This window comes from Anguilla rostrata, chromosome 3 (assembly GCF_018555375.3).
Source record: "Anguilla rostrata isolate EN2019 chromosome 3, ASM1855537v3, whole genome shotgun sequence".
Lineage (NCBI taxonomy): Eukaryota > Metazoa > Chordata > Actinopteri > Anguilliformes > Anguillidae > Anguilla > Anguilla rostrata.
Genome location: NC_057935.1, coordinates 71,609,584 through 71,637,267, shown reverse-complemented (window position 1 = coordinate 71,637,267; position 27,684 = coordinate 71,609,584). Strand labels below are relative to the sequence as shown.

The window sequence follows — 27,684 nt, the reverse complement described above, 5'->3', positions numbered from 1 at the left end:
TTACGTGTTTTTAACTTGCCCCCCCCCCCCCCTTCCCTCGCAGGTGCTGCAGCGGCTGATCAAATCGCGGGGGAAGTCCCAGAGCAAACACCTGAACGTGCAGCTGGTGGCGGCGGACAAACTGGCACAGTGTCCCCCGGTGCGTCTCCCTAGGGCAGGGTCTCTAAAGCCCCCCCTCACCCCCCCTCATCCCCCCTCAACCCCACAATGCCCCTCCCACTCACCCCCCTCCCTCTGGTGTGTGCCTATAGATCAGGGCCTCTTACACCCCCACAGTGCCTCGCCCCCCACCCCTCACCCGCCCACCTCACCCCCCCCCCCCCCCACCACCCCCTCACCCCCTCTCCGGTGCGTGTCTAGAGCAGGGTCTCTTACATGCCCCCTCACCCCCCCCTCAACCGCATTACACCCCCCCCTCACCCCCCTCCCTGCTGTGTGTGTTTACAGAGCAGGGTCTCTTACTCCCCACAATGCCCCCCTCCTCACCTCCCCCCCTCCTAGCTAACCCCAACCTCTGTGCCCCCCCCCCCCCCTTCTTAGGAAATGTTTGACATCATCCTGGACGAGAACCAGCTGGAGGACGCGTGTGAACACCTGGCGGAGTACCTGGAGGCGTACTGGCGTGCGACGCACACGTCCAACAGCACCCCCCTCAACCCCCTGCTGGGGAGGAACCTGGGCTCCACCGCGCTGTCCCCGTACCCCACCGCCATCTCCGGACTGCAGGTGAGCTGGCCGCTGTTTCCTGACACCGCGAAATAATCACTAATCGCCAATAATCACTAATCGCCAATATTCGCTAATGACTCGTCTTTCAGGTGCGCCTGCACCTCGGTGTCAGTATCTACAGGTGCATCCTGAGGTGTGAAAATAATATACAATAATCCACACTGTCGGTGTTAATAAAGCCGCGTTTCCACCAAAATTACCCGGAACTTTCAGTCCCAGGAACTACTTTACCAGGAACTAAAAGGTTCCTTCAGCCAATGGTTGTCTGCGTTTCCACCAGGGTCTAAAGTACCGCGAAGATTAGGCAAATTAGCCCACTGACTTATGAAAAAGCAACGTTGTCGTCGGTCCATCTGTCATATGATTTCTTCCGTAACCCCATACTACCACCGAAGTAGCCTACATTATTTTCTAATAACCGGGACAGCCCGGAGGGGTTTATTCCACTTATACAACGGGTTACCAACAATGACTATATATGGTTACTTTTGTATTTATTGATTTTCATATATCCTCTCAAACACATTCATTATGTTTTTATGCGAACATTCGCTTTCATGTCTTGACATCCGAAGCAACAGAATGCATTCACATTTATATGTATAACTGGCAACAACAGCAGAAAACATGCACACGTTGTAAACAATTTGCTGTTTGGTTACTTTCTCGTCGTCAATTCCATATAGGCTAATCGCAAAATGACAAGAATAGAACGAAAACTCGGACTTGCGTGAAAATGTAAATTAGTAGTGGTACAGCCACCGTTTGCTTTCCTTCGAAGTTACTGCTAGCCGAGCAGCGAAGTGTGCCCTCCAGTTGCGAACCATGCACCATAAATTAGTCCATAGTCTTCCTGGTCTTTTCGTGGAATTGAAAAATGGCAGTAAAATTGAGTAAAATTACGGCAGTCTGAAAAAGCTAAAGGGAAGATTACTAGAATTAACCTGTTATTTTACCCGGATAAAAAGTGCGGATGGTGATTTCCAGTTTGCTTGTACTGTATCACCAATGTTAATTATGCAGAACTACCGCATACCTCACATAACTGTATCAAACGTTTTGAGTCAATTACAACGGGCTAACAAAGAAAATCCGGAAGAAAATATTCAGCAACCGAATTAATCCGTTTGAATGTTTTGGTAGCCTACGTAATATGCTGTCCCAGCACGAATGCTTAGCATTTTATAAAACGAATACTAAAGCAAGAAAAGAACAGAAGAGCACACGTTATAATTCCAAGACGTTGACGTTGGCTATAACCAAAAGTAGGCTACTGCGCCGCATAACATACAAGTTTGATTTGAAGTTATTATGAAAATAAATTGGTTTGCCGCTGCATATTTTCAAACATGGCGGGTAATGGCGGAAAATAAATACAACACAAATGCTGCGAGTACTCGACCAATCAGAAATGTTCAGCGCTGCAAGCTCCACCCTAAAGGTTCCTGTACTTTCGGAAAGTACTACCCCCCGAGCAGGAACGTTTTGGGGGGTAAAACAAAGCCCCCAGAACTAAATTTAGACCCTAGTTCCTGCGGTGGAAACGCACTGAGTTCCTCAAAAGGTTCCTAGTTCCGGGGTATAGTTCCTGCGGTGGAAACGCGGCTTAAGTCTTAAATGCCTTTGGACCACAATGGCTTGTTCAGCACTATGGGGATTTAACCAGAGATTGCTGCCCCCCCCCTCTTCTCCGCCCCCCCCAGGGCCAAAGAATGAGACACAGCAACCACACGGCAGACCACTCCCCCATCGAGCGGCGCAGCCTCATGACGTCGGACGAGAACTACCACAACGAGCGGGCGCGCAAGAGCCGGCACCGGCTGTCCTCGGGGTCCCAGCACAGCCGCGACCACTACCCCCTGGTGGAGGAGGACTACCAGGACCCCTACCAGGACACGTACAAGCCCCACCGCAACCGAGGCTCCCCCGGGGGGTACAGCCAGGACTCCCGACACCGGCTCTGAGTCAGCGCCCCCCCCCCCCCGCTCTCTCTCTGTCTCTCTCTCCTCTCTCTCCTCTACTCTCTCACACCCGGCATGACCGAGCCGGGGCAGGGACAGTTCCGTCCCGTAAAAATTGCGTAACGCGTCTCTTTTCCCTCTGGCACTGGTTCCCCCCCCACCTCCCCACCCTAAAGCTGCGTTCTGTCCGCTTTGGCGAATCCGGGCACCTCTTTATTTTTAAAAAATTATAAAAAAATTTAAATAAGAAAACCTCGCACGGCCGGGGAAAGAAAAGGGCAGTGCAGGTTTAGGGGGTTTGCCCCGGGGCAGCCGGGCCCTCTCGCTCGCCCCCGTCCCGTATGGCATGGCTCGATTGCGGCTCCGTTTGGGCCAGGTTGTGCATGGACGCCCAGTGACAGGCCCTCTGAGCCCCCCCCCCCCCTTCCTGCAGCGTCATCCCCCCCACCCCCCACCCCCACCCCGAACCAGCGCCAGCACGCGGAAACGCTCGAGCGCGAAACGCACCCCGTGCCCAGCGCACGACCTCTTGCACGTTTTCGGGAGCCAATAGAAACGGTTTTTACTGACACGTCCTCTGCGTCCTTGATTGGTTGAAATTGTCCCGGTTGTGGGTGTTGTTGTCTGCGTGCGCCCTGCGGTCTCGGCTGTGCAGGCACGGTTCTCGTTCGCCACACGGTCGGAGGAAACCGCGTGCGGTCTGAGCCGTGCCGGTCCCCTCCCGCTCCGGTCCGTCTCTCTTCAGCGACACGCAGTGCCGTTTGAGACCAGCAGAGGGAGGTGTGTGGAGCGCACAACCGCCCCCCCGTCCCCCCCGTCCCCCCTGCCCCCACCCTGGCGTGGGGTACGGCGTGGGGCGTGGCGCCTTTTCTAAGCGAAAACTCCCCGAGTTCCAAGCAAGCTGCGAGTTCTTTAAAAAAAAAACAAAAAAAAAACACATTTTATAAAAATTAAAAAAAACGTACCAAATGGCTTGCACTAGATCTGTACCTGGAGCCCGTTCAGGAAACGCCAGGCCCATTTCTCACCCTGGCGGGCGTGTCCACTTTTAAGGGGGATTGAATTCAAGTTTACCAATTAGGACTGAGGTCAGTAGGTCTAATTTGTAGGGAAACACCTTTTATGCTTTTCTGCTGCTCAAACCTAGGGCACGTCAGCTACGCTGGACTGGGAGCAGAACCCAGTTCAAGTGCAGCGGCGGGTACTTTACTCCGCTGCCACAGCAGCGTGCCCGGTCCCCGAGCAGGTCCCTCTGAATGTGATGTCATTTGCATCATATTTTAAGTATCTTTTCTGCTAGCACGTCTCTCCGGGTTGTGGCGCACTTTTCCGCCATGCTAACGGTTTCCCTGTTTGGTAAGGAAAGCAAGAGAAGGCCGCATTTCCTTCGGTAGCAGTATGGCGTAGTGATTCTAGAGATTTTCACGGTTCAGATGTTGTAGCGACAGCGAGTGAGGAAACTCATGCCAAACCGTACCACAGAGAGAACGGTCGTAAGTAGGCCTACTGCTCACAGTGCTGGTGGATCCTGTCAGTTGCAAGGAAGAAGGGTCTGGAAAATTTCCTAGCATGGCCTTTTTCGTCTTTTGAAGAAGAAAAATATTTCGTACAGTTCAACAGATACACAAGCTCTATCGACTTGTTCTGTCATAGCTGGAGGATCGGCGAGGCTAGAAAATTAAGTATAGCGTGGTTTTTGAAAATTTAAGAGCAAAGGCAAAGATTTCTTCCCTGAACTGAACGGTGTCCGAAGCATGCAAACTGCATAATGTACATCACCACATCAGCTCTGCTTTCTACACTCGAATGTATTCAGAAGCGGACATTTTAAAGTCATATCCTCTGCTAACGAGCTCAGATACAAATCAACGTTCTTTTGTAACGCTGGGTAAACGTAGAGAAAACAAAACAGAATCCTTAAGCTGAAACTTTTAGTGTTTGATTCTGTGTGGCTTAGATGTTTTGTAGCACTTTTTCCGTTCACACATGAATTTCGTTCTCCGGTACTTCAGTGAATCTTTTTCAAAGCCTTGGGTGAAAAGAAGTCTTCCACATCACATCCATTAAAAAAAAAATTGTTAGCCGAGCGCTATTTTAGCAGCAGAGACCAGAAAGTTTACATTCTCCTCGCGTATTAGACCTGCCTGTCAGCTTCAGTATTGTTAGCTTTTGGTGAAATGCGTACTTCGTCTGAAATTGATGCTACACGTGCTCGGGTAAAAAGCGACCTTCATTTCGGTTTTCTTTTGGCGTTAGCAGGTTATTTCTTATTCTCCATCCGCTTTGCTTCCGTGAAACTTTATACATTTTCAGAGGGTAGAAAAACATCCCCTTGCAAGGGTTAGACTTACCCCAAATAAGAATTAATTGACAGTATTGTGACTGTCGCTTGATTTTGAGTCTGGCCTCCTTAGTTGAGACACCATGACCGCTTAGTGCACTAGGAAGAACTAATGGCTTGTCTCCCTGCTTACATCGGACTACAACATTCTGCGCTGTGGAGAATTTCTGAAAAATGGCTTTCGTCTCCAGGTTTATACTGCAGGCTGCCTTCAACTTCCTCAGACCCGGGGGAGAGAAACAACCATCTCGCTCATAAGAGTGACAAGCCACTTCTGCCAGCAACAGAATATCGCTGGAGGAAGCTGCCTTAATTTATTCCAACAGCAAATCTTGTGCATTCTGAGGTTGCTGTGTTTCAGCCAATAACATGAGCATAGAAGGAATGGCAGAGCTCTGCTGAAATATGTGTCTGACTCTAGGAAGTAAGGTTGTAGCTCTATATAGCTCCTGTATCCAGGTGTCTTGATACTCCTTTGTTTAGTCTCTGCATGGCACTCCTGAAACAGGATCCTTCAGTTTTCACTGGGCTTTGCATCTGAAATAATAACTGGGAACACTCAACACTTATTAGATACAACAAGGAGATCTGGTGTTATAGTCTTTTGAGCATGCTTCTGCTGTACTGTAACTGGGGTAGAAATTACTCAATGTGGGGGGTAAGAAGCTATTTTCTTTTGATGGGGGGGGGGGGCAGTCAGAGTCTCGTTTAATGCGACTGAACCGAGATTTATTTGTAAATCATCTCCTTGAGACAATCAGAAGGAATTTATCTGTAGATCCGAAATTCATCTGTAGATCCTGCTATTTGCAGCTACGTTTTTTCAGGAATGCATTGTATCCGTTCCTCGGAAAAAGCTCTTCGGAAACCACTGCTCGCGAGAAAGCCCGGCCATGATCTTTTTTTTTCTGGTTTCAACTATTGCACCACTTACACGTAGCTCCTTGTTTAAGAATACAGCGTTGTCCGGATCATTTAGCCGTTAAAAATAAATTCTGAGATTGCTTTGCTCAGGAAGGCTAATGTGGTCATAGTATTTTTAAAATTCACTCTTCTCATCTGTACAGTAGGTAGAAATGTTTGACCTAAATACCAGTATTTGTGTGAATTAGAGAAGACCTGCGACCCCTGTGGCACCTTGTTCACTTCTGCTGAATCTATTGATCTAAGTAGCACCATTTCACAAATATCAATAATTGTTTTCATTTGCATTGTACTTTGTAGACAAGCTGCGGTCTTGTATATTTCTACATTTGAAAGTTTGACAGCCCTGTGGGGACACAATACAGTATGTAGCGCTGCTAGCATTACCTGTAAAACTGAACACGTTTCTCCCTGGTATATCTTTTCTGTAGATTACAGGTTGAAAATATTTTTTGATGTAATATTGCCATGATGTTATAGTACATGTACCGCTTACATTTCAGCCTGTTTGTTTCTTTTTTTTTTGTTTGCCAGATTAAATCAATCAACTTCACCACCCGTATGTTGGTTTTTAGTCATAGTTATTTTGGTATGTACTTCACAAGTTTTCCCTCCAAGAGATTTGATAGTGAATTGATAGTACTCTTGTTTTCTGGGTGAGATAGACACAGCGGTTGGGTATATTAGTTAAGCATATTATAGCACATTCTAAGAGTGGTGTTTGCACACGGGAAATTAGCACAAATGTAGTATAGAGCTGGTTGTGGTTGGATGTATTCTGGGGCGATTTTTGAAGATCTGTGCCGAATTAGAAAAAGACAGCAGACCCTTCAAGTGTTTGAATAGATATGTGTAGATTTAGCTGTCTTTAAAGGACAGGTGGCTTTCTTTTTGTTAACTGTGCAGAAGTGAATTCTGAAAGCATGACGTGTGTAGACTTCAGACAAGACATGCCTGGACACCCTGTTCGACAACTTGTGATAAAGGAGTATCTTAGTTATCTCTATATAGTAACCATTGCTACTGTTCTAGACCATCTTGATTAAGACATCACCTTCATCATTTTTTAAAAATTGTTCATTAAACTGAATTTGTCGTCGTCCTCCAGTGAAGGTGTTGTCTGTAAGAGAAATGAGCCTTCATTGCATTAAAGCCCCTGCATGTCTATCGAGTGTAGGCCTTGGGCAAGGCATTCAGAAGTGATCTTGCATCAGTTAAATCTTAAATAGGTCAAGTGATCTATTCTGGTGCTACTTTATTAGTCTGATGGTCTAATTTTGCTTTTATTGGAAGCAATGGATGCACTGATGGATTCCCAAAACGCATGTGCTTATGCGGGTTAATTCAGCATAAAAAAACAGAACAGGTTCACCAACAAAGCAGTTTTAAGAGCACCCACAGTTTGCGTGAGTGCAGTTGGAACAAAGTGACCTTACTGTATTATCGTTTTTATCATTTTAGTCTTCACTATCTGATGTGGTCTTCACCAGTGAAATTTTTGTAATCGCGAAAGGGAATTTAAATTTTTCTTAGCACATTTTGTCTTGTTCCAGAATCATTCCATTGGCAGATTAGCTTCAATACACATGCTCACAATAAACTTACAGTATAGTAGTCTAACAGTGAAGCACATTACTTTCCATGTAGAACGCCAGTATTAATCTCATTTCATTCGTCTCTTTCCTTCTGTATGTTCATGCAATGTTGATTGAAATTTGGCCAAATGAGAAAAACATCTGCAATCAGCCAACTTTAAATTACTTGTTCCTATTGTACAATTATTTTACAAAAAACAATTGTAAGGACAAATAAGAAGCTTTATTTGTTCATCACAGGCAAAAGTGTTTTTGTTCTGATATTTGTATGTATGATATATGGCTTTCAGGCATGCAATAACTGACTACTGCACTATTGAATGGTTACTGAATGGAATTATTCTAGGATACTCATTGAAGATTAATGATGTTTGCTTTCATATTTGCATGTTTTGTGTGAAACCAGTTCCTCCATTGGGTTTGTTGTACACCAGAAATTCAGTGTAAACCCCCAGACATGAGAAGCATTTTCCTTTCATTTCCAGTCTTTTTAAAATCAAATTCTGTAATTGTTCATTGTTGATCACTTTTGTTTCATTTTCACCTGTTAAACCCCTACATAATCTAACCAGTACAACATTTTGTCCTTAACTTCAAGTAAGAAATTTAAGCAATGACACAATGTGTTTATTATTACAGTTCTGAAGTACATTTCATACAATTCAGTGACTGCTGAGCTCATGATGTAACAAAATCTTACATTTGTTAAAACCAAGTTAAGGACAAAGTGGATATAATGTCCCCCATTTTATGAGTCTGTGCTGTATGGAGTTACCATAGCAGACGTTTATCACTTTCTCTAGTATTAGGTCAACTGACCAAGTTCTTAGCATTTTTACCAAGCACACATCTAAATAATGGTGAATTTCTCATTATCAGCAATTTTTAGCATTCTTTGTTTGTCCTGTCTGTTCAGCCAACAGTAGGTGAACATACATTTAACAGTGGATGTGCTGTGATCCAGCTGGACAGAGTCATAGAGCTGTGGCTCTCAAATTCAAGGGCAACTGTGGCCATTTAGGGAAATTTAGGGCCAATATCGATTGCTGGCATCTTCCAATTGTGATTCACTGCAGTTTTATATGGTTGCCTCCCAACTTTGGAACAAAATTCTTGCCGAAGACAAAATCTGTATTATTATTCTGATTGTATGAATCCCAAGTACAAGCGGGTGTGAGAATTGTGTGTGTGGCTGGACAGTACCGAGCATGAGATCTGTCATTTAATTCAGTCACGCAACACGGCGGTATTGCATTTTTCGAACGAGAACTTTCGACTTCCGACCGTGTCGGCATGGCAACAGCAAGGCCTGTAGAACCCTTTGATTGAATTTCTGGTTTATGACGATGCATACGGGCACTCTTGCCAAATCCTGATTTCTGCGATTGATTAACGACACTGAAACTAGCCTTCTGCAAAGCTTTCCGTTAAAAAAAGAGAAATGCAATAGAGGTCTTGGATCACAATCACGGTCAGATTTGTTCCCAGAACCGAATATGTAAATACTTAAAAACTGCATTTCTCTTACATGTGCATACGGTAGGTGCACTAGCTATTTGAAGCGAGTCTTGAGTAGAGCCGAACATACTTGTTTTCTTCGTGTTTAGGGCCGAACGGTTTGGTCTGTTTGGAAAGACCGCTCCTTTAGATTTCATTCATCCGTTCGCTGCAAAGTGTGAGGTATTAAAAAAAAGGTCACACCTCTTCCTCTTTCCTTGTACAGCTGCAGTGGAGTAAAATGCAAGGTTTACTGTGAGCCTGCCCTGGAAACGCTCGTTCATCACCCCCCCCAATTAAACGCACATATTTCTGTACATGTAGAGCACATTAACCTCCCCATTTGCAAAGAATATTTTTAAAAAGTTATCTGTAAATATTCTTTAGATCAGGTCAGATGAGTAAATCCAGTTCCAGCATCTCTCTCTTTTTTTCCCTTAAACGTGTCTGTTTTCCCTGTAGCTTTTGTCGAGGTGCACCCTCTGCATTTTAAAATTTGGTGTCAAAGTTCATTTTGCCTTTTTTGTTCCCTCACTTGCAGCTGATAAACGAGGCCACGCTTCTGAGCGGTTTATTTGCCAAAGGGGATATTAATTGAGCATTTGCATAAGCTGAACTTTATTGCTGTTGCATGCATTTACCAGCATGTAGAGCATTTTATGGAAAGGACTGGCTCGTTAAAGGCAAGAGAAGCTCTTTGCACTGCCTTAGGGGACGCACCATTTTTGCTTCTTAAAAAAGACCTTCCCCCTTTAGAAAGATGTCATATTTGAGATTAATTTTCCAATGATCTCCTAAGTCAGCATTTTTTTTTTTCAAATTGACTAAAACCCTTGCCATTTTCACAATAGTATTAGTGATACAATCATTGGCACAATCTATATTTCAGCACTGTAACAAATTTCTATTGTTCAGGTGAACTGCGAGCCATTATAACAGGATTGACAGTCACTGGGGGTAAACCCGAACAAAGAAAATACTTGTTTGTTAATGAAAATCATGCTTCTGATGGGAAAGATGAGTTATGCTGCTGTTTATTTTCTGGACCTTTTTACATTGTAATACAAAAAGTAGCATTCGTTTTTATTTCTGTGTGATGTCGAGGTTCTGTTTTTAATAATCAAGCCTTGATACTGGGTGATTATAAACAGACTGTTGCATGTTGGTTGATATCATCCATTTTTTTTCTATTTTTTCTTTATTGCTTACCTTGCTACATAACTTAGTCACCTTTTTTATGTGTGTAAATTCGGACAAAAAAAAACAGATACATGAAAAGGCTACCCTTATCCCATTCATGACTGACCCATATTGCCATGTCGGGATATAGGCGATGTTTTAGTCACAAGGACAGAATTATTATTGCATTAAAAGATGACATGTTTAAGTGGTTATCTGATGTCATCGCAGACACTGTTTGCTGTATGCATGTAACGCCAGCGAAAGAGGCGGGTCCCATTGGAATACAGACAGCCAAGTAAACAGTTTACAAACTTCCTTTGATTGTTTCAGTTTGTTTTATCCCTTTCTTCTCCCGGTCCCAAGAATACGAATTTTCAATTATGTGCAGTATTCTATAAAAGGCATGCTGGTAAAAAAAAAAAAAAAGAGTCAATTTAAAATAAAAAGAGAATCATTTACTATGCAAATGTGTACAGTGCTGCATGCTGATGCTTCTACTCCCTCTGCTACTTAGCGGCTTCATCAGAGTTCAAAGTTCAAATGAAATTGTGTTGTTATTTTTGTGGAAGACGACATTTAAAAAGGGAAATGCAAAACTGCATGCATAATATAACATTTTAATTTATAAGATTAAATAAAAAGAATATGTTTTATGGGAAATAGATGTGTAAAAAAAATCTAGCTGCATTTAAAAAAAGTTTTCTTTTTTAAAATAAATGGGAACTCAAAAAATGCCTCCTACATTCTTCTTTTTTTCGGAACTGTTTTTCCTCCACAGTCTTTCTCCAGCATTGAGTCAGTGTCAAAAGTATTTCCTTGAATTGTGAAACGAACTGAATGGGTGCTCTTTGTTATGGCCGCAACAGTCTACGTCACTTGCATTCCATGATTTGCTACAGAAAATGGTGTCATTTAAAAATCTGCCCATCACAATATATTCACTTCATTAGTACTCAGCGGCAAAAAGGTTATCCTTACTTTGTCCATGTTAAGCCAGCGTCTATTTGAACCTATTTTGGGTTCTTTAATTATTAAAATAATTCATTAGATGTTCTCAGCACACATGTCAATAGTTTTTAAATGTATTATTTATATACAGTATGCTTGGAGCATACAAACACATACTAGATTATAGTTACTCATTGAGTACTGTACAATATGCTGATGATTTAAAAATATGATTTTAAAATAAAAATGTACTGGGTGATTAAGGAAGAATGGTTCTAAAACATAATTTAACCGTGATCCTTGATGGCCACAGTGTTTACAGGTCTTCAGTCCACAAATGCACTTCACATCATAATAAAGCACTGCGAATTATTGGTTGAACTACTTTAGTTTCTCTCCGTGGTTCTTGGAGTGGAACCCATTTTAATGTAACAGGGATGCTGGCTAAAGCCCGGCACTTCGGGCCCAGGGCTGGGTGAGTGAAGTGAGGTTGCACGCAGTGCCACATGAAGATGTTCAGATAAGAGAGTTTTTGCGCATTTTGCCCTGGTGCGAAACTCAGAGGGAAAACCCTGAATGGGATTTTCCATCACGTGACCCGTTATAGGAACGCAACCTTATCACAGTTGCTTAGAATGGCTGACTGAAACTATACTGTAATGAAATTGGTGTCAGAATTGCATTGCAGTCACGTTGTTTTAATAATTTCATTATTTGCAGTTACCATGGGCTAAGCTTCAAATAAACCATGCTGTTGTTTTAGAATACCAGGTCGAATAAGAGATGTCTCTAGCATATAAACTTTGTTTTACAAAAAAAATGTATTATGAAGATGACAAACCGTCAGGCTGCAACGCAAATTGCACCATTCTCGTGGCTATCATATGAACGACCATGCAAATATATACAAAATAATGACATTGTTAAAATAATAAAAATTAGTCTGACGTGAATGGACACATCGTTTACCTAACCGTTTTTTTTTTTTGCTGGTCCAAGATCAGTGTATACATGAAACTCCAGCCCTGATCGTTTTGTCTTATAAGTTGATACTGTTCCACGATCAGTGCAGGGCAGGGCTGGGCAGAGCAGGTTCAGGTGCGCATGCGTGTTCTGGCGACGATTACTGTGCCTAGTTCGAGTAGACTGCATTGAAGACCTTCGGCTGTGTAGTCGAAGAATTTCTGGAGCTGGACGAGCAGTTTCTCATTTTGACATAATATTAAGTGACGTTTCAGATCTTTATGAACAGTGGTACTGATTTAAAGTAAAGATGTATACCGTAATGACAGTGTCTCCAAAGAATATGGACATTATCCCTCTCTATATCGCGATGGAAAAGTGCCAGGTTGTCAGATCAGACAGGTACTGATTCCATTTGTACGTATAGGGCCAGTGTAGCTAGCTAGTTAGCTAGATAGCTATATTGTTTTCACGGTGACAGAGGCTGTGCTTGCCTCCGAAGGCCCTCGTCAGCAATGGGAATCCTTTTCACCAAGCTATGGAGGCTTTTTAACCATCAAGGCAAGTCCAAATGTGTTCTTGTATTGCCATTTTGTTTGGTTTTTTCTGGAATGCGAATGGTTTATATGCCGTAAATGTAGCCGGGATAGCTGCTTCACTTAGCAACCTATTGTGAAGTAGCCAATTAGCTGGCTAGCTAGAAGACCAAGTGATTTCCAATCTAGAAAACTGTAGCTAGCAAATTATCGCTAAGGTTAGCCAAGTTACGGGGTTTTAACCACTGATTTACATAGTAAACATAGTTCCGAACAAAAAGAAACATAACTAGCTGCCATACAGAGTATTTGGTTTTGTATCGAGAGTTTGAGTTTGAGAACTCTGGCTTCCAGCTGTTTTTTGGCCAGCTGTAGTAGTTCCGCTTTAGTGTCTGATGTTAGAATCCATCGCCAGCCAGCTTGTTAGCACGCTAGCAAACGTCAACGTTGTACCCGTTCACCCATTCACAGCTCACTAACTAGCGAGCGAATTGTTATAGTAGCTAATAAATGAACGAAAACTCCGTTTAAAATGAGTCATTACTCGGTAGCAGAAATGACAAAGTGACGTGTAATCAATAAAGCGTGGCAATACAGAACGCCATTGACTCCCTCAGACTATGTAGCTAGGCTAGCTACGTGTGACCTCTTCTAGCCTGCCAAGTTAGTTACAAGCTGGCTCACTAAGTTCGAAAACGTTAACATGCTTGCCAACCAGGCTTTTGTCTAACCTACTGACCCGTTAGGGTGGCATCTTTTTTTTTTGCTGACAGTTGCACACAGCTGGTCAATAAACCCTTTCACAGCGTAAACATGTTAAGTCAAAAACATATCTTTAGTTGCACCCGTTAAATTGCGTCTGGCCATGATAATGCTGGCTAGCCTAACTTATTTGGTTCCGCTCGAGTGCTCTATGAAAGCTAACTTTAGTTAGCTAATTCAGGGGCTGCAGTTTACGCATGGAGCCGTTATCCACATGCGTAAATTGCAGTGGTCGACACCTCTAACTGGAGACCGACATTAAGAGAGCAAGTGTGTTGTGCTCTCCAAAAAAGTAGAAATGAAATGAAATGACAGACATAAATGCTGTCTGTCTGTGTAACGTGTGGAAAAAACCAAAATATTTTCTGTAGTTCATTTCCTCAATCCTCATCTATCAAATCTACGGGACATGCAGATACACCAGAAGCACCCTCCGAAATCCTCGAAAATAGGAAATAGACTTACATCTATTGTCTACTATTTATGAACTCGATAGCTGCAGAAACTGGATGTCCTGCTTTTTGTAAAGGTTGTGAGATGCTGTTTCCCGGTTCGCATTTCATGAGTAGTTCCGCCGGTTCCAGTTCACAGTGGGGTAGTTTGGAATGAAAACATTAGACGTTCTCAGCACACAAGTTCAAGTAATTTTATTGTCATGTGCATTAAAAGTAGTGCATTCTAATGCAATGAAACACTTGTTCTCTGGTTAATTTCTAGAACACAGAAACACATGTACACTGTCACCATACACAAAAATATCCATATATACCACAAATATATACACGCATACATATTCATATGTTTTTGCACCTAACTTTTGTAACTAAAGCAAGGAAGGATGTAGAAAATGTGTTTTTTGTTGTTGTTTGTTTTGTGCTTTTAATGAACCCTGTCCTTTAAACAGCTGTTGTTGCTTTCCGATAAGGATGCCATTGTGCTGGTCTGCCACTCTGCAGGCATTACAGTTGGTCTTTTCAGTTTCTGTGCGTGCTGGGGAAGCTTTGAGGCCCAGCGTGTTTTTCCCTGGGTTGGTGCAGGGCCACAGGCAGGAGCATGCGATATGTGCTCATCCATTATGAATGATATGTCCTCTGTGAACCACCAGCCTTCCATGCACCTGTCCAATCACAGACTCCGGAGTGTTTCCATGCTGGTCTCATGTGAGCCCGGGCTCCAGTTTCCTTAGGAAAGGTAGCTGGTCCGGACAAAGGTCTTGGTCATACTGGCACAACTAATTCTTTTACAGTTTTTATGTTTTGGTGTGTTCCTGTGGTTTGTTTAAGACCTTTGTGGAATGGAAGTGGTGTTGGTGTCCTGAACTGACACAGTATACCATTACTATAATTCCAAGAACTCAAGATACTTTAATCTTTTTGTCTCCTTCCACTTCCTGCATACCTGCTCTTGCGTTGACTATGCGTGCTTAGAAGACTTTCTGTTCTTTTTCTGAATAGCAAACAGTTCTTAAAATAATCAGAATCTCGCCAGCGTCTTTGTCCCTGTTCCTCAATTATGTGGAGTGGTCAAATGCCCTTTGTCTGGTAGCAGTACTTCTTCTTTCGTTTAAAAAAAAATGTTTGCTCATACATTTATAGTGCTTTGCTTTGCCATTTGTCAGCACAGGTGAAAATATTCCTGGTCCTCGCTTGCTGTTTGTGGACTTCAGTAGACATTACATTACAGGCATTTAGCAGGTGCTCTTATCCTCAGCAACTTACATAACTTACATAATTTTTTTTTATTTTTTTTTTTAAACATAGCCTTTACATTGCATCCATTTATACAGCTGGATATATACTGGAGCAATGCAGGTTAAGTACCTTGCTCAAGGGTACAACGGCAGTGTCCTACCTGGGAATCGAACCCGTGACCTTTAGGTTACAAGACCGGCTCCTTACCCATTATGCCACACTGCCACCCACTGCTGTACACTGCCTGTAGCCTGTCCAGGCTCTGAGAGGTGTGTGTTTATTGGCTGTCAGCATGAAGCACTAGTGATCAGCAGCGCATCACCAGAAAACAGCGGCCTGCTCGTGCATTGACTGAGCGGCTGTTAGAACACGTTGCCATTAGAGAAAATTACGGGTCCTAATGCCTGCATTTGGTGCCTTAGTGGCTGCATTTTGTGTCTAAAGTCCGTGAGTGTGGATGTTCCTTTTGCTCAGTTTCACTCAGCTTAAGCCATAGCACCACAGTCCTCTGCCAATGGCTCACCAGCTTTCACCATGACCGGCAGTGTAGAGGTACTGCATTGCTCTTAACATGTAAAATCTTTTTTTTGGAGGACATTTTATATCCTCAGTATAACCAAAGCAATGCGTATTTGAAATTTGGGTGAGAAATACATTTTTGAGATACTTGTAGTTCAGTGCATTTTTGGTCCAATCTGTGCCTCTTCAGATATTGTAATGTTTGTGTACTGTACATATGCAAAGTACTGTACAAAAACAACTACAAAGGCATTATTAAATTAATCATTTGGAACACCCAGTTAGGATTATAATGACACCAGGATGTTGTTGGTACAAAGTGGCCAATTTCAAAATCTCAGACATGCAGCAAATGTCATTCCTGTATAGGAAATATCTTCGTGGAAAATTTCAGGAAAGTGGGAATATTTTTTGTCCAAACTCACATTCAGTCTCGCTGAGACTCTGGCTGTTTCGCTCAGTGATAGCCCCGTGAGGTCCTCATTTCAGCAGAACTGCAGTGTGCTTTGACCATGAAGGCCTGTGTAGTTCTGGGGACTTTTTGTGAGCCCTGTCGTGGTTTGAATGGATGCTCTGCTTGTGGGGAATAATTGTTAATGCTTCCTGTGTTATATTTTTGTTGCTGTGTGCTCTGTTGAATATGTCGATCCTTGGCCTCAGGTCAAATGAAGCCTGCTCGACTCTGACCTGACCTAGCTGCGTGTGTGTTAATGAGTGTGTGTGTGTGTATGTGTGTGTATCTGTGTGTGTGTGTGTGCATGTGTGTGTGTGTGTGTGTGTGTGTGTGTGTGTGTGTGTGTGTGTGTGTGTGTTAATGAGTGTGTGTGTGTGTGTGCGCCCATTCTAATCAGACCCAGTGTGATGGATTTAGTTTCAGCTGCTCTGACCTGCTGCTGAAGTTCTGCTAAAATATCGTTTCGGGTTCCAAACGAGTCGTGCAGATCGAGTGACAGCTTGTGCCCGTGCCAGTTAGGACTTAAGCACATAATTATTATAGACCTTTATTTTACCTGGGCGGTCACTTGAGAACAAATTCTCATTTACAGTCTCGACCTGACATCCATGGTCCCTAAGACCCGCGGTGTATGTGTTTGGACTGGACTGTGGGAGGAAGCCTGGGTACCCGGTGGAAGCCTACGTGGACACGGGGAGGTTTTTTTGGGGGGGGGGTTGGGGGTTGGTAAAGAGGTAAGCCCTCATTGTATCTGGGAGTGGGCAGTGCCCCTGAGTAAATGTAATGTTGGATTTCACATGGCTTTCCTTAGGCGTAGTAGGCCTAGAGACTGGTTAGGGTTGGGGTTCATGGAAGTGCACAGTTTGATCTCAGTCATCAGACCCTGTGTCCTCCTGACGCAGTGGTCCAGAAAACCAGCAGACTGGCCAGTGGGAGCTTGTGACAGGACTTCTATCGCCTCATAGAGGTGGGGAGTCCGTGACTGTCTGTAAAAATGGACTTTGAGTTGTGTAGCCAAGTCTGAACGACCTTTGACCCCCTGCAGGAGCGTGGATAGGAACATGTCAACATAAACATTGATCTGCAATGTGTTCCTCATTTTAAACCTGGTGCCCCGGACCCTTATCCTGCTGTCTGTCGTTTAATCAGGTCACTCCTATGGCTGATATTGTGCTATTGACAATACACACTACTCTGCTGGCTATAGGCACCACAGTCAGTGGTTGTTACTGTGCTGTTTATAATACACACTGCTCTGCTGGCTATAGGGACCAGTCAGTGGTTGTTACTGTGCTGTATATAATACACACTGCTCTGCTGGCTATAGAGACCAGTCAGTGGTTGTTACTGTGCTGTATATAATACACACTGCTCTGCTGGCTATAGGGACCAGTCAGTGGTTGTGACTGTGCTGTATATAATACACACTGCTCTGCTGGCTATAGGGACCAGTCAGTGGTTGTTACTGTGCTATTGACAATACACACTACTCTGCTGGCTATAGGCACCACAGTCAGTGGTTGTTACTGTGCTGTTTATAATACACACTGCTCTGCTGGCTATAGGGACCAGTCAGTGGTTGTTACTGTGCTGTATATAATACACACTGCTCTGCTGGCTATAGAGACCAGTCAGTGGTTGTTACTGTGCTGTATATAATACACACTGCTCTCTGGCTATAGGGACCAGTCAGTGGTTTGACTGTGCTGTATATAATACACACTGCTCTGTGCTTAGGACAGTCAGTGGTTGTTACTGTGCTGTATATAATACACACTGCTCTGCTGGCTATAGGGACCAGTCAGTGGTTGTTACTGTGCTGTATATAATACACACTGCTCTGCTGGCTATAGGGACCAGTCAGTGGTTGTTACTGTGCTGTATATAATACACACTGCTCTGCTGGCTATAGGGACCAGTCAGTGGTTGTTACTGTGCTGTATATAATACACACTGCTCTGCTGGCTATAGGGACCACAGTCAGTGGTTGTTACTGTGCTGTATATAATACACACTGCTCTGCTGGCTATAAGGACCACAGTCAGTGGTTGTTACTGTGCTGTATATAATACACACTGCTCTGCTGGCTATAGGGACCAGTCAGTGGTGGTTACTGTGCTGTATATAATACACACTGCTCTGCTGGCTATAGGGACCAGTCAGTGGTTATTGTGCTGTGTATAATACACACTGCTCTGCTGGCTATAAGGATCACAGTCAGTGGTTATTGGGCTGTGTATAATGCACACTGCTCTACAGGCTGTAAGGACTGTCATCAGTGACACTCCCTTGTGCACAGGCTTTCCTTTCCTGGTAGTTTTGACAGTTATGGTATTTCAGGTTTTGTGAGGTGTGTGAGATAAATCTGATAGAGAGGTGTGTGTGTGTGTGTGTACACACAGATATGTATACGCATGCATGATTATCTGTGTGTAAATAATGGCTTCAGCTGAGCACATAGGAGCTGTGGTAGCATAAATACCGCTGCCCACAATAGGTGGACAAACAGAACATTCAGTCTTGGCACGCTGCACGACCCAGAAGTTTACTCCAAACCAAAGCTTTGAAGAAGCCGATTGCCTTGAATAAACTGAGTCAGACCACATAATCTGTTCAAGTTGTCGCTGGTCTTTTACTGTTAAGGTTCTTTTACTCTTTTTATAATTAAGAGTCACTGATTTTACTAATGACTTATTCCATTTTTAAGTTGATGCTACTCAATTCATAAGTAAAATTGCATTTAGGCTATGTTTTACAATGAGGCATTTTCTTTTAAAATAATTTCAGTATAAATGATATAACCCATACACAAAATTAATAAATTATGGTTAGCCTAATTAGAAGTTACAGCATAAAGTGCTGTCCCCTCGCTACAGGGTTTGCTGGTTTTTCTGGCAGACTGACTCTGCCCTGCAGTCAGTCGTGTGTGACACACAGAGCTGGTCTGTCTCTGGTCCTTTATGTCCGTATACACTGCCCTCCACATTCACATGCGTCCCCCCCCCCCCCCCCCCCGGGGCGGGTCAGGGACAGTAACGCCCAAAATTCCCACACTGCCTGTTCCACTCTGTCAGACGACGGGGTACGAGCCCGGGACGCTGTTTATTTAGAGATGTGCTGCGGCTGTAGGTACTGTCGGAGGGGGTGGTGGTGTCCCATTCTGCCTGGCCTTGGGACGGGGGATGGGGGATGGGGGACGGGGGGTTCTAATTTTGGCTCCTCCCCCAGGCTCCTCCCACACCCCCTCATCCCCAGAGAACAGAGAGCAGAGTTTGACTTTTTTTAAAAGATTGCATGACCTGCGATCAAGTAGGCTAAACGCTTAGCTGTGGTGGTGCATTGTGGGCAATGCTGCTGGGTGTTAATGGGATCGTGTGACTGGCTGATCCGGAGCGCGGTCTCCTGGGGGACCGAATGAGACTCTCCTGGCGCGTGTTTTTGGGAAGAGGAGCCCCCGCAGCTGTCCTGCGGATACGCGGATGCGTGGACGCGCGGTGGCGGACGGTAGCGTATGGCAGCCAGCCGCTCGAGTAGCGCTATGGCTAACCACCCGCTCCGCTCCGCTCTCCTGTATGAGCTGACTGAGAGCCAGGGCTGGCGTTGGCTGAAACAGGCCGTGGGTAAACTGCGCTTGGGCACTGTGTAATGGATCTGGCCTAGTGGAGACACAATGCCCTGGGGGGTTCTGGTTCCAGTTTCATATCTTCTATTTCGGCTGATGCGTTCAAATGAAGGCCCGTTTCTCTGAACGGCTGTGTCAGGACTGTCTCTATGCACATCTCGCTTACTCTCTTGATTGGTCTCCTCTCTCTTCTCATCGCGGCCTTGTTGCGCAGCTGTAAGAGGCGAAGCAGAGTTTGGCTCCGCCCACCTGTCCCAGTCCCGGCCTTTACTCAGAAGGAGCCTGCGGCAGAGGTGTTCACTCCCGCTCCGACTCGTCCCGTTACTCTAGAGCACCGCTGCCCAGCCCTGTTCCTGGAAATCTAACGTCCTGTGGGATTTCCTCCCAACGCTGACAAAGCGTACCTCATTTTACAACTAGAGCAGGGCTGCCCAGCCCTCTTCCTGGAAATCTTAGCATCATGTGAGATTTCATTTCAGTCCTAACAAAGCACACCTCATTCTACAGCTAGAGCAGGGCTGTTCCTGGAGATCTAATGTCCTCTAGGTTTTCACTCCAACCCTTAGAAAGCACACCTCGTTCAACAGGTGTAGATCTCATTGAGCTGATAATTAGGAGACTCAGGTGTGCCAAATTATTAGGTTTGTAATGAAAACCTACAGGGTGGCAGATCTCCAGGAACAGTGTTGGGCAACACTTCTCTAGCTGTTTGAATGAGGTGTGCTCTGTTAGGGTTGGAGTGAGAACCTACAGGACGGGAGATCTCCAGGAACAGGGTTGGGCGGCCCTGCTCTAGATCGTTATCCGTTGAGCACGATGGACGCTCTCCCCTGACCCTGTCTGAGGAGCGAGGCTCAGACATCTCTCTTTCACTCTGTTAGCGCTCTACCCAATACAGGTCCGCTGGCCTCTTTCACAGGCACACCAGTGCCCCCCCAGTTCCCCGAACGTCACAAGCATAGCCCTTCCTGTTCAAGGGCAACGTCTGACTGAATTGAGCATGAACGGGATAACTTTAGCGCCTTTTCCACCAGAAGAACCCTTTTCCAGAACCCTCGGGAGCTTTATCCAGAACTCTGGAAGTTGTTCTGGAACTCGGGAATTGTTTTGGTTTTCCGCCTCCAGGAACTCGGGTTCTGGTTTTGGTTCCCGCCGGGCAGTCGGGGCTGGTAGTGAACGGAGCCGCTCGTGCCGTAAAATGAAAGAGAGAGAGCGAGGATCCCGCTCGGCCACAGCGCTGGAGAAACGGCGCTGCTGAATGCTGTGAAATCCGGGAGTCCATCTCATTTATCCTGAAACAGCCCTTTGTCACGCGGGTTCACCCTGGATTAGCCGCGCTGTCTTGGGTAGTGACGCGCGCTCACGTGTGCACGCTCAGTCTGCAGCTTCAGCTTCAGCTCCAGCTTCAGCTTCAGAGGCCTGGGCCTGGAGCTGAGGCCTCAAGCTCTCTCTCTGTCTCGCTGGTCCACACTGGAAGGGCAGTCCACTGGTAATCCAGCGCGTGTTTGTCTCCGTCTGTGTGCGCACATGTGTGCGAGTGTGCGTGCGTGCGCATGTGTGTGTGCGTGTGCATGTGAGTGTGTGTGCGTGTGCGAGTGTGTGTACGTGTGCGAGTGCGTGTGCGTGTGTGTGCGTTCGCGTGCGTGAGTGTGTGTGTGTGAGTGTGCGTGTGCGAGTGTGTGTACGTGTGTGTGTGTGTGTGCGTGTGTGTGTGTGTGTGTGCGTGCGTGCGTGCGTGCGTGCGTTCGCGCGTGCGTGTGTGTGTGTGTGTTTGGGGGCTATGTGTGTGTTTGTGTGTGTGTCGGCTCCTGACTAATGTTTTCAGTGGCAACACTGTAGGATAGGGATCTACTAAAAATCAACAGAGATGCAGGGTAGCTGCCGCTGACAGTTTGCCAATTAAACTGTTCTTCTCCGTTCAAAATGCGTAAATGTCATGAGCTCGCTCAGGCAAGGAGGAATGAGCATCCACTTTTAGTGAAAAGTACTGTTTCTGACGGCTCCTGGTCAGACCAGGAAGCAGCTTCGCCCTGCCATGATGCTTGGTGGAGGACCCACTTCCAACAGAGAGGATTCAGGCCGTACTAATCGATAACCGCATCAAACTAACAAGGATTACTGTAATATCTGCTGTGTGCTGTATCACTGATTTTAGCTGCAGCCATCTTTGCTGGAATGAAATGTTTATGGTTTATTGGGAAGAAAAGAAAATGGGAGTCTGTGCAGCTAGATTCTGCCACACTTATATTGTTTTTCTAATTTCTTTCAGAGCACAAAGTCATCATTGTGGGTTTGGACAATGCGGGGAAAACCACCATCTTGTACCAGTTGTGAGTATTCTGTGGTATTCTGTGTTTCATTACATAGGTGTGACTGAAATAATGCAACCTGCAGTAAAATGATGTTCATTCCTCATGTGTCCACTAGGGGGCCGCAGGGGCTTTTGAGCAAGAGAAATGAACTCAAACACGCCTTCAAAATTTCCTCTTGAGAAATACCCCTAGAAATGTCCTGTTGAGAAATACTGCTACAGTTTTCCGTCTCAAGCGTAAATAAAATATTGTGTTGCAAGACCTCGTGGAGGACCTCGCATGCAATGGAATGTAGCCCATTGCACAAGCTTGTATATGCGGTGAAGGTTTATGTGTCTTTTGGATTTACAGTGAAAACGACAGAAGGAATACCCTGTGGATTCTGACAGTAGCAAAGAACAGGACTGTTATGTTGCATTACATTACATTTCATTACAGACATCAAACGCTCTTATCCAGAGCAAATTAGACAAATTAGACATTGCATCCATTAATACAGCTGGATATATACTGATGCAATGCAGGTTAAGTACTTTGCTCAAGGGTACATTGGGCGGACCCCACCAGGAATCGAACCTGTGACCTTCACGTTACTAGACCAGTTCCTTACCCGATGTACTGCACTGCTGCCCTGTTACGTTGCGTGCACAGGGACGCTAACGGTCGTGTCCCTCCTGGTCCCCAGCTCGATGAACGAAGTGGTGCACACCTCCCCGACCATAGGCAGCAACGTGGAGGAGATCGTGGTCAACAACACGCACTTCCTCATGTGGGACATCGGGGGCCAGGAGTCACTGCGCTCCTCCTGGAACACATACTACACCAACACAGAGGTGTGTGTGCGTGTGTGTGTGTGTGTGTGTGTGAGACAGGGGGGTGCATGTGTGTGTGCGTGCATGTGTGCGTGTGTGTGCATGCGTGCAAGTATGTGTGTGTGTGCACGTGTGCGTGTGTGTGTGTGGTGTGTGCGCGTGTGTGTGTGTGTGTGTGGTGTGTGCGCGTGCGTCTGTGTGTGTGTGTCTGCTGTTTTACTGAAGGCCTGTGGGAGTTGAGTACAGGCTGGCCTGTGATGGGCTGTGACTCACATGATTACTCAGCAGCCCCTATCAGACTGAAGAGTACCAGCAGTATTGAGAAGCAGAATGCTTCACTGACCTGTAAAATACAATGTAATAATAATAATAAGATGGATAAACAGGTGTTAACCTTCAGCTCCTAACCCTAGCGCTGTGCTCTTGCTTCCCGCAGTTTGTGATCGTTGTGGTGGACAGCACGGACAGAGAGCGGATCACGCTGACCAGAGAGGAGCTCTATAAAATGCTGGCGCACGAGGTGAGTCTCTGCGTTGCGTTACGCTCAGTAAATCAGTGAATCAGTGAATCAGTGAATCAGTAAATCTGTCATTTAGTGAAGCAGCATTTACAGTCTGCTTATTACACAGTGCTTTCAGCTGTCACTGCAGTATTTTACATGCAGATACTGCTGGAAAATAATGGGGTACACACACACATGCTCACACGTACGCACGCACACGCACACTGCAATAGTACTGCACGTTTAACAGATTGTCAAGTGATGTTTCTTGGAAGCTACTGTGTTGGTCTTTGTGTCAAAACCTGGTCCTTGGGTGCTTTACATTCTAATGATGATGTCACAATCGCTCCTGGCAACTGAAAGCAGAGAAGTTCTGGAACGCTGACTTTGGAATTCTGGAAAAAAAACGACATTCTAAACCGCCACACTCTGGATGCATGAATAAGCCCCGCCTCTTCCCTGCCCTCCTCCAGGACCTGAAGAAGGCGGGCCTGCTCATCTTCGCTAACAAGCAGGACGTGCGTGGCTGCATGAGCGTGGCGGAGATCTCCCAGAGCCTGCAGCTCACCTCCGTCAAGGACCACCAGTGGCACATCCAGGCCTGCTGTGCCCTCACCGGCGAGGGGTGAGAGGGGTTGGGGGTCACACGGGGGTCACACAGGGGTCAGGGGTCACACGGGGGTCACACAGGGGTCACAGGGGTGGATGGGGAGGATTAGGGAAGGACAGGTCAGGAGGTCGAGGGAGGTCAGTGTGTGTACAAGGTGATGTGGAGAGAGAGTGGCAGCCTACAGCCAAAACATCCCTCTGCTTTTACAAGGAGATTCACATGCTCTTTTCAGTGCTTTGTGCCCTCACTGTGCAAGGGTGACGCTGCTGAATCGTCATGTGTTCACAGTGACCGGATACAAACAGGAGGAAGCAGCCTAGCGTTTGAATTTGAACTCCAGTAGTTGTGGTGAAAAGGGGGCGTTGGGACATTTGGGTCTTGGATGAGTTGAGTATCTGGTCGCTGAAGCAGCAGTGTGACCCTGACAGGGCTATTGCTGCTAATTCCTCTGTTAAATCACCCTGAAATGTGGACTGGCCTCTGCGCAGTGTGGCCGTTACTGGGGGAAACCCCACTCTGCATTCCACAGCACTTACAGACCCCCATGCATCTAACTGTGCCGTGTGACTGACGCGAATAATCCAGGGGAATTGTGGGAGGAGGTTGTGGCACGAGATGGTGGAGCGGCAGAGAGACAAACACAGAGGGTGGCGTTCAGGAAGTGGGAGGAGACACTCGTGAGAAAAGGAGAACAGAACAGGGGCGGACAGAAAATAGTATGATGAGGCTCTTCTTACGGATGGATATTTCAGTTTCGCATGGTTTGATAGTAACAGACAAATTACAGATATGTGGATGCCCCTGCTCCTTTCAAAAAAAATGAGTTCTGAGAAGTTCCTTCTGGGCGAGTGCAGTGTCTGAGTGAGCTAGTACTGAGCTGAGAGTGCAGACGCGACAATGAGGCTGCAGTTTCCCCCGCGACCTTTGACCTCACCTCTGACCCCCGACCCCCTCCATCTCCTCTGCTTGCAGATTGTGTCAGGGCCTGGAGTGGATGATGTCACGGCTGCGAGTCAGATGACCTCTGACCCCGGGCGGCAGCACCGGACCCCTGGGTTTGAGCGCGCTCTCGGGGGGATGACCCCCCCCCGGCGACGCTGCGGGGGGGCTGGTGGTTATTTATCACGGACAGCGAACTGTGAACAAAAACTAAAGAGAGAGAGAGAGAGAGAGAGACTTTCTCTCCCAGACTGCCCCACGAAAAGCAACTTCTGTGCCCCCCCCCACCCCACCCCCCACGGTTACCCTCCAGAGACTGGGAGCAGAGCTGGGACTGAGCAGACTCCTCTGGGGCATAGATCCCCTGGTATTGCCCCCTGGTATTGCCCCAGCTCCCAGCAGCCTGTGCAGTATTGCCCCAGCGCTGGGGGGGGAGGTGGTACTGGCCTGTGTGTACAGTATTTAGCATAACTGTCGTGCCTGCATCCGAACCCTTCAGCCCTTCTGCGCTGAAGCGATTATACTAAAGAATGAGAGCTGACCCAACCTTTTCCGCTCGTGTAAAGTTCTATGAAATAAAGTCTTTTTATCTGTTATGGGTTGAGTGTGTGTATCTGTGTGTGTGTGTGTGTGTGTGTGTGTGTGTTTTTTTTTTCCTGTAACGTTTGTCTATGCAGGTAAGTTAGTTCACTGAATGTGGCTGAGCCAAAATTTCCTTCCCTATTTGAGTTTCTTTCTCTGAGCTGTACGATGTGTTTGGAGTTGGATATATAAGCTCTGTCCGATCTTACGGATATGGAATATTCTGGAAATGTGTTTAAATAGGTGCCATGACACCTGATTTGATTTGATCAGTTGAAGGTGAGTATGTGAGAACGAAAAAACGTATGTTTAGCCAAATGTATGGGCCATTTTTAACTTATTTGAGAGTGCATTTGCCTTATTCTTTGAAGTTTTGGCATAGAATCATATTTCAATGAGATCTGAAGTGTGAATTGCAACATTCTCAAACTGGAAGTTTGAAAGTTTTTTCTGAGTATGAACATTCTCTGAGAAATTTGAGAACTCGATCTCGATCACCAAATTCTGGTCACTGAAGGATATGTTTTTTTCTTCTTCCTGTTTTCATGTACTTGGTGCTGCTTGGAAACAAACTGAACGTACCAGTTGGTCGCCAAAGTGCTGTCATCTGCTTCGGAGAGAGAGAAATTAGGCCTGGGTCATCCAGCTGATTCACTTACTGCTAATTATCTGTTTTATTATTTGGACCGACCCCCGTCTCGCCTGTAAAACCAGATCTGAGCAGGCCAGCAGTAAACAGGTAACGGCATTGGAATTGGCAGATTAGCAGCTGGAAATTGTACCTTTCTGTGCGCAAAGGTCAAGAAGACAGCTGGGCAAGTACTTCAGCTCTGAAATAGAAAACTGAAGTGATGTGCGTTCAGCCGAGGTTTAAGTGAATCAGTTCAGCAGTTCTTGTGTCTTTGCTTGGAAGGAAACGAATGGATGGATGGATGGATGGATGGATGGATGGATGGATGGATGGAAACTGCTGAGGCACTTGTTTATGGTCACTTAAAATACTAACTCAGCTCAGTGGATTATGTTCACACCAATCACAGTAACTTGAATTGCAGAAATGGTTTAAGGTTTGCAGTGTCTGTTTAGGAGGATGAAGATTTATATCCTGTAATAATTACTGTACATTAACATCATTGCTTTTATTATAAAATCTTTGGTTTTTATGTTGCATACATTACTGAGTTTAGTTATGTTACCTTTTTTTTGTTAAATGCACTTACTGATTTACCTTTAATGTTTACCAGCTTGAAAATTCTGTCCAATTTTATTTTGCTTAAACTGTTTGATGTGGGGGTCAAAATGATAATACAGCATACTCCTGCGTGGTGAAAAACGTAGCTTAGTTTGACTCTGAAATTTTTGACATTTTTGACATTTAATATATTTAGGATAAACTTACTTGCTTTGTGCTGTCATGCATGAATAATATTCCCCTCCGAGACTGACAACAATGTAAAAATATAATGTAATTATCTCTGCTTATCAAGTGCATCTTCTTGATAGAAAGACCAAAAATGTAGCTTAATTAAATTAACAGAGACCTTGAGATCCGATTGCGACACTGAATCCAGATCTGTGATGAGGTGTGCGATGTGTCCCACTTCACGCCTGAAAGACCCATTCCTGCCTGGTGATTCGCTGGATTCTGACAGGTGATTCGCTGGATTCTGACAGGTGATTCGCTGGATTCTGACAGGTGATTCGCTGGATTCTGACAGGTGATTCGCTGGATTCTGACAGGTGACTCGCTGGATTCTGACAGGTGATTCGCTGGATTCTGACAGTGATTCGCTGGATTCTGACAGTGATTCCTGGATTCTGACAGGTGATTAGCTGGATTCTGACAGGTGATTCGCTGGATTCTGACATGACTCGGTCTACGGTCTTGGATTGACGTGACGCTGGATTCTGACAGTGTCGCGGTTCTGACGGTCGCTGTCTGAGTTCTGATTGCATGAGCGTCTGACAGGTGACTCGCTGGATTTTGACAGGATTCCTGATCTGGCCGGGGATTCGCTGATTCTGCAGTGATCGATTGAGTGATCCTGGATCTGCAGGTGATTCGTGATTCTGACGTGATCGTGTTTTGTCGGTGTCGGATTCTGACAGGTGCTGGTGTTTGTGTTGTTGTGAGTTAAACGTGTCTGTGTGTGTCATAGCGCTGGGCGGCGGCGCTCCAGATGTCCTTGCCGTGATGTCGCTC

At 45.5% G+C, this 27,684-nt stretch overlaps 2 protein-coding genes across 3 annotated transcripts in view; both read left to right on the top strand.

Annotated features, from left to right (window-relative positions):
• The window catches only part of cacnb4a (calcium channel, voltage-dependent, beta 4a subunit), a 52,199-nt gene extending 48,489 nt beyond the window's left edge, over positions 1-3,710 (top strand). For both annotated transcript variants that reach the window (XM_064329657.1, XM_064329656.1), the window contains 3 exons: positions 44-139; positions 541-726; positions 2,433-3,710. In XM_064329657.1, the coding sequence (XP_064185727.1) occupies positions 44-139; positions 541-726; positions 2,433-2,693 (543 nt within the window). In that variant the 3' untranslated portion in view covers positions 2,694-3,710. The remainder of the gene's footprint in view (positions 1-43; positions 140-540; positions 727-2,432) is intronic.
• An 8,583-nt stretch (positions 3,711-12,293) lies between these two features.
• On the top strand, positions 12,294-25,495 carry arl5a (ADP-ribosylation factor-like 5A). Its single transcript, XM_064329655.1, has 6 exons — positions 12,294-12,701; positions 21,994-22,054; positions 22,722-22,869; positions 23,285-23,368; positions 23,824-23,975; positions 24,933-25,495. The coding sequence occupies exons 1-6, from the start codon at positions 12,656-12,658 to the stop codon at positions 24,979-24,981; spliced, it is 540 nt and encodes a 179-aa protein (XP_064185725.1). The 5' UTR covers positions 12,294-12,655; the 3' UTR covers positions 24,982-25,495.
• The last annotated feature ends 2,189 nt before the right edge of the window (positions 25,496-27,684 follow it).

What these genes read in the sequence shown, in the direction of transcription:
- arl5a (XM_064329655.1), top strand. Translation starts at nt 12,656, where the DNA reads ATGGGAATCCTTTTCACCAAGCTATGGAGGCTTTTTAACCATCAAG. An exon ending in GAGGCTTTTTAACCATCAAG is followed by an intron (nt 12,702 to 21,993) that starts GCAAGTCCAAAT and finishes AATTTCTTTCAG; the next exon opens with AGCACAAAGTCATCATTGTG. An exon ending in ACCACCATCTTGTACCAGTT is followed by an intron (nt 22,055 to 22,721) that starts GTGAGTATTCTG and finishes CCTGGTCCCCAG; the next exon opens with CTCGATGAACGAAGTGGTGC.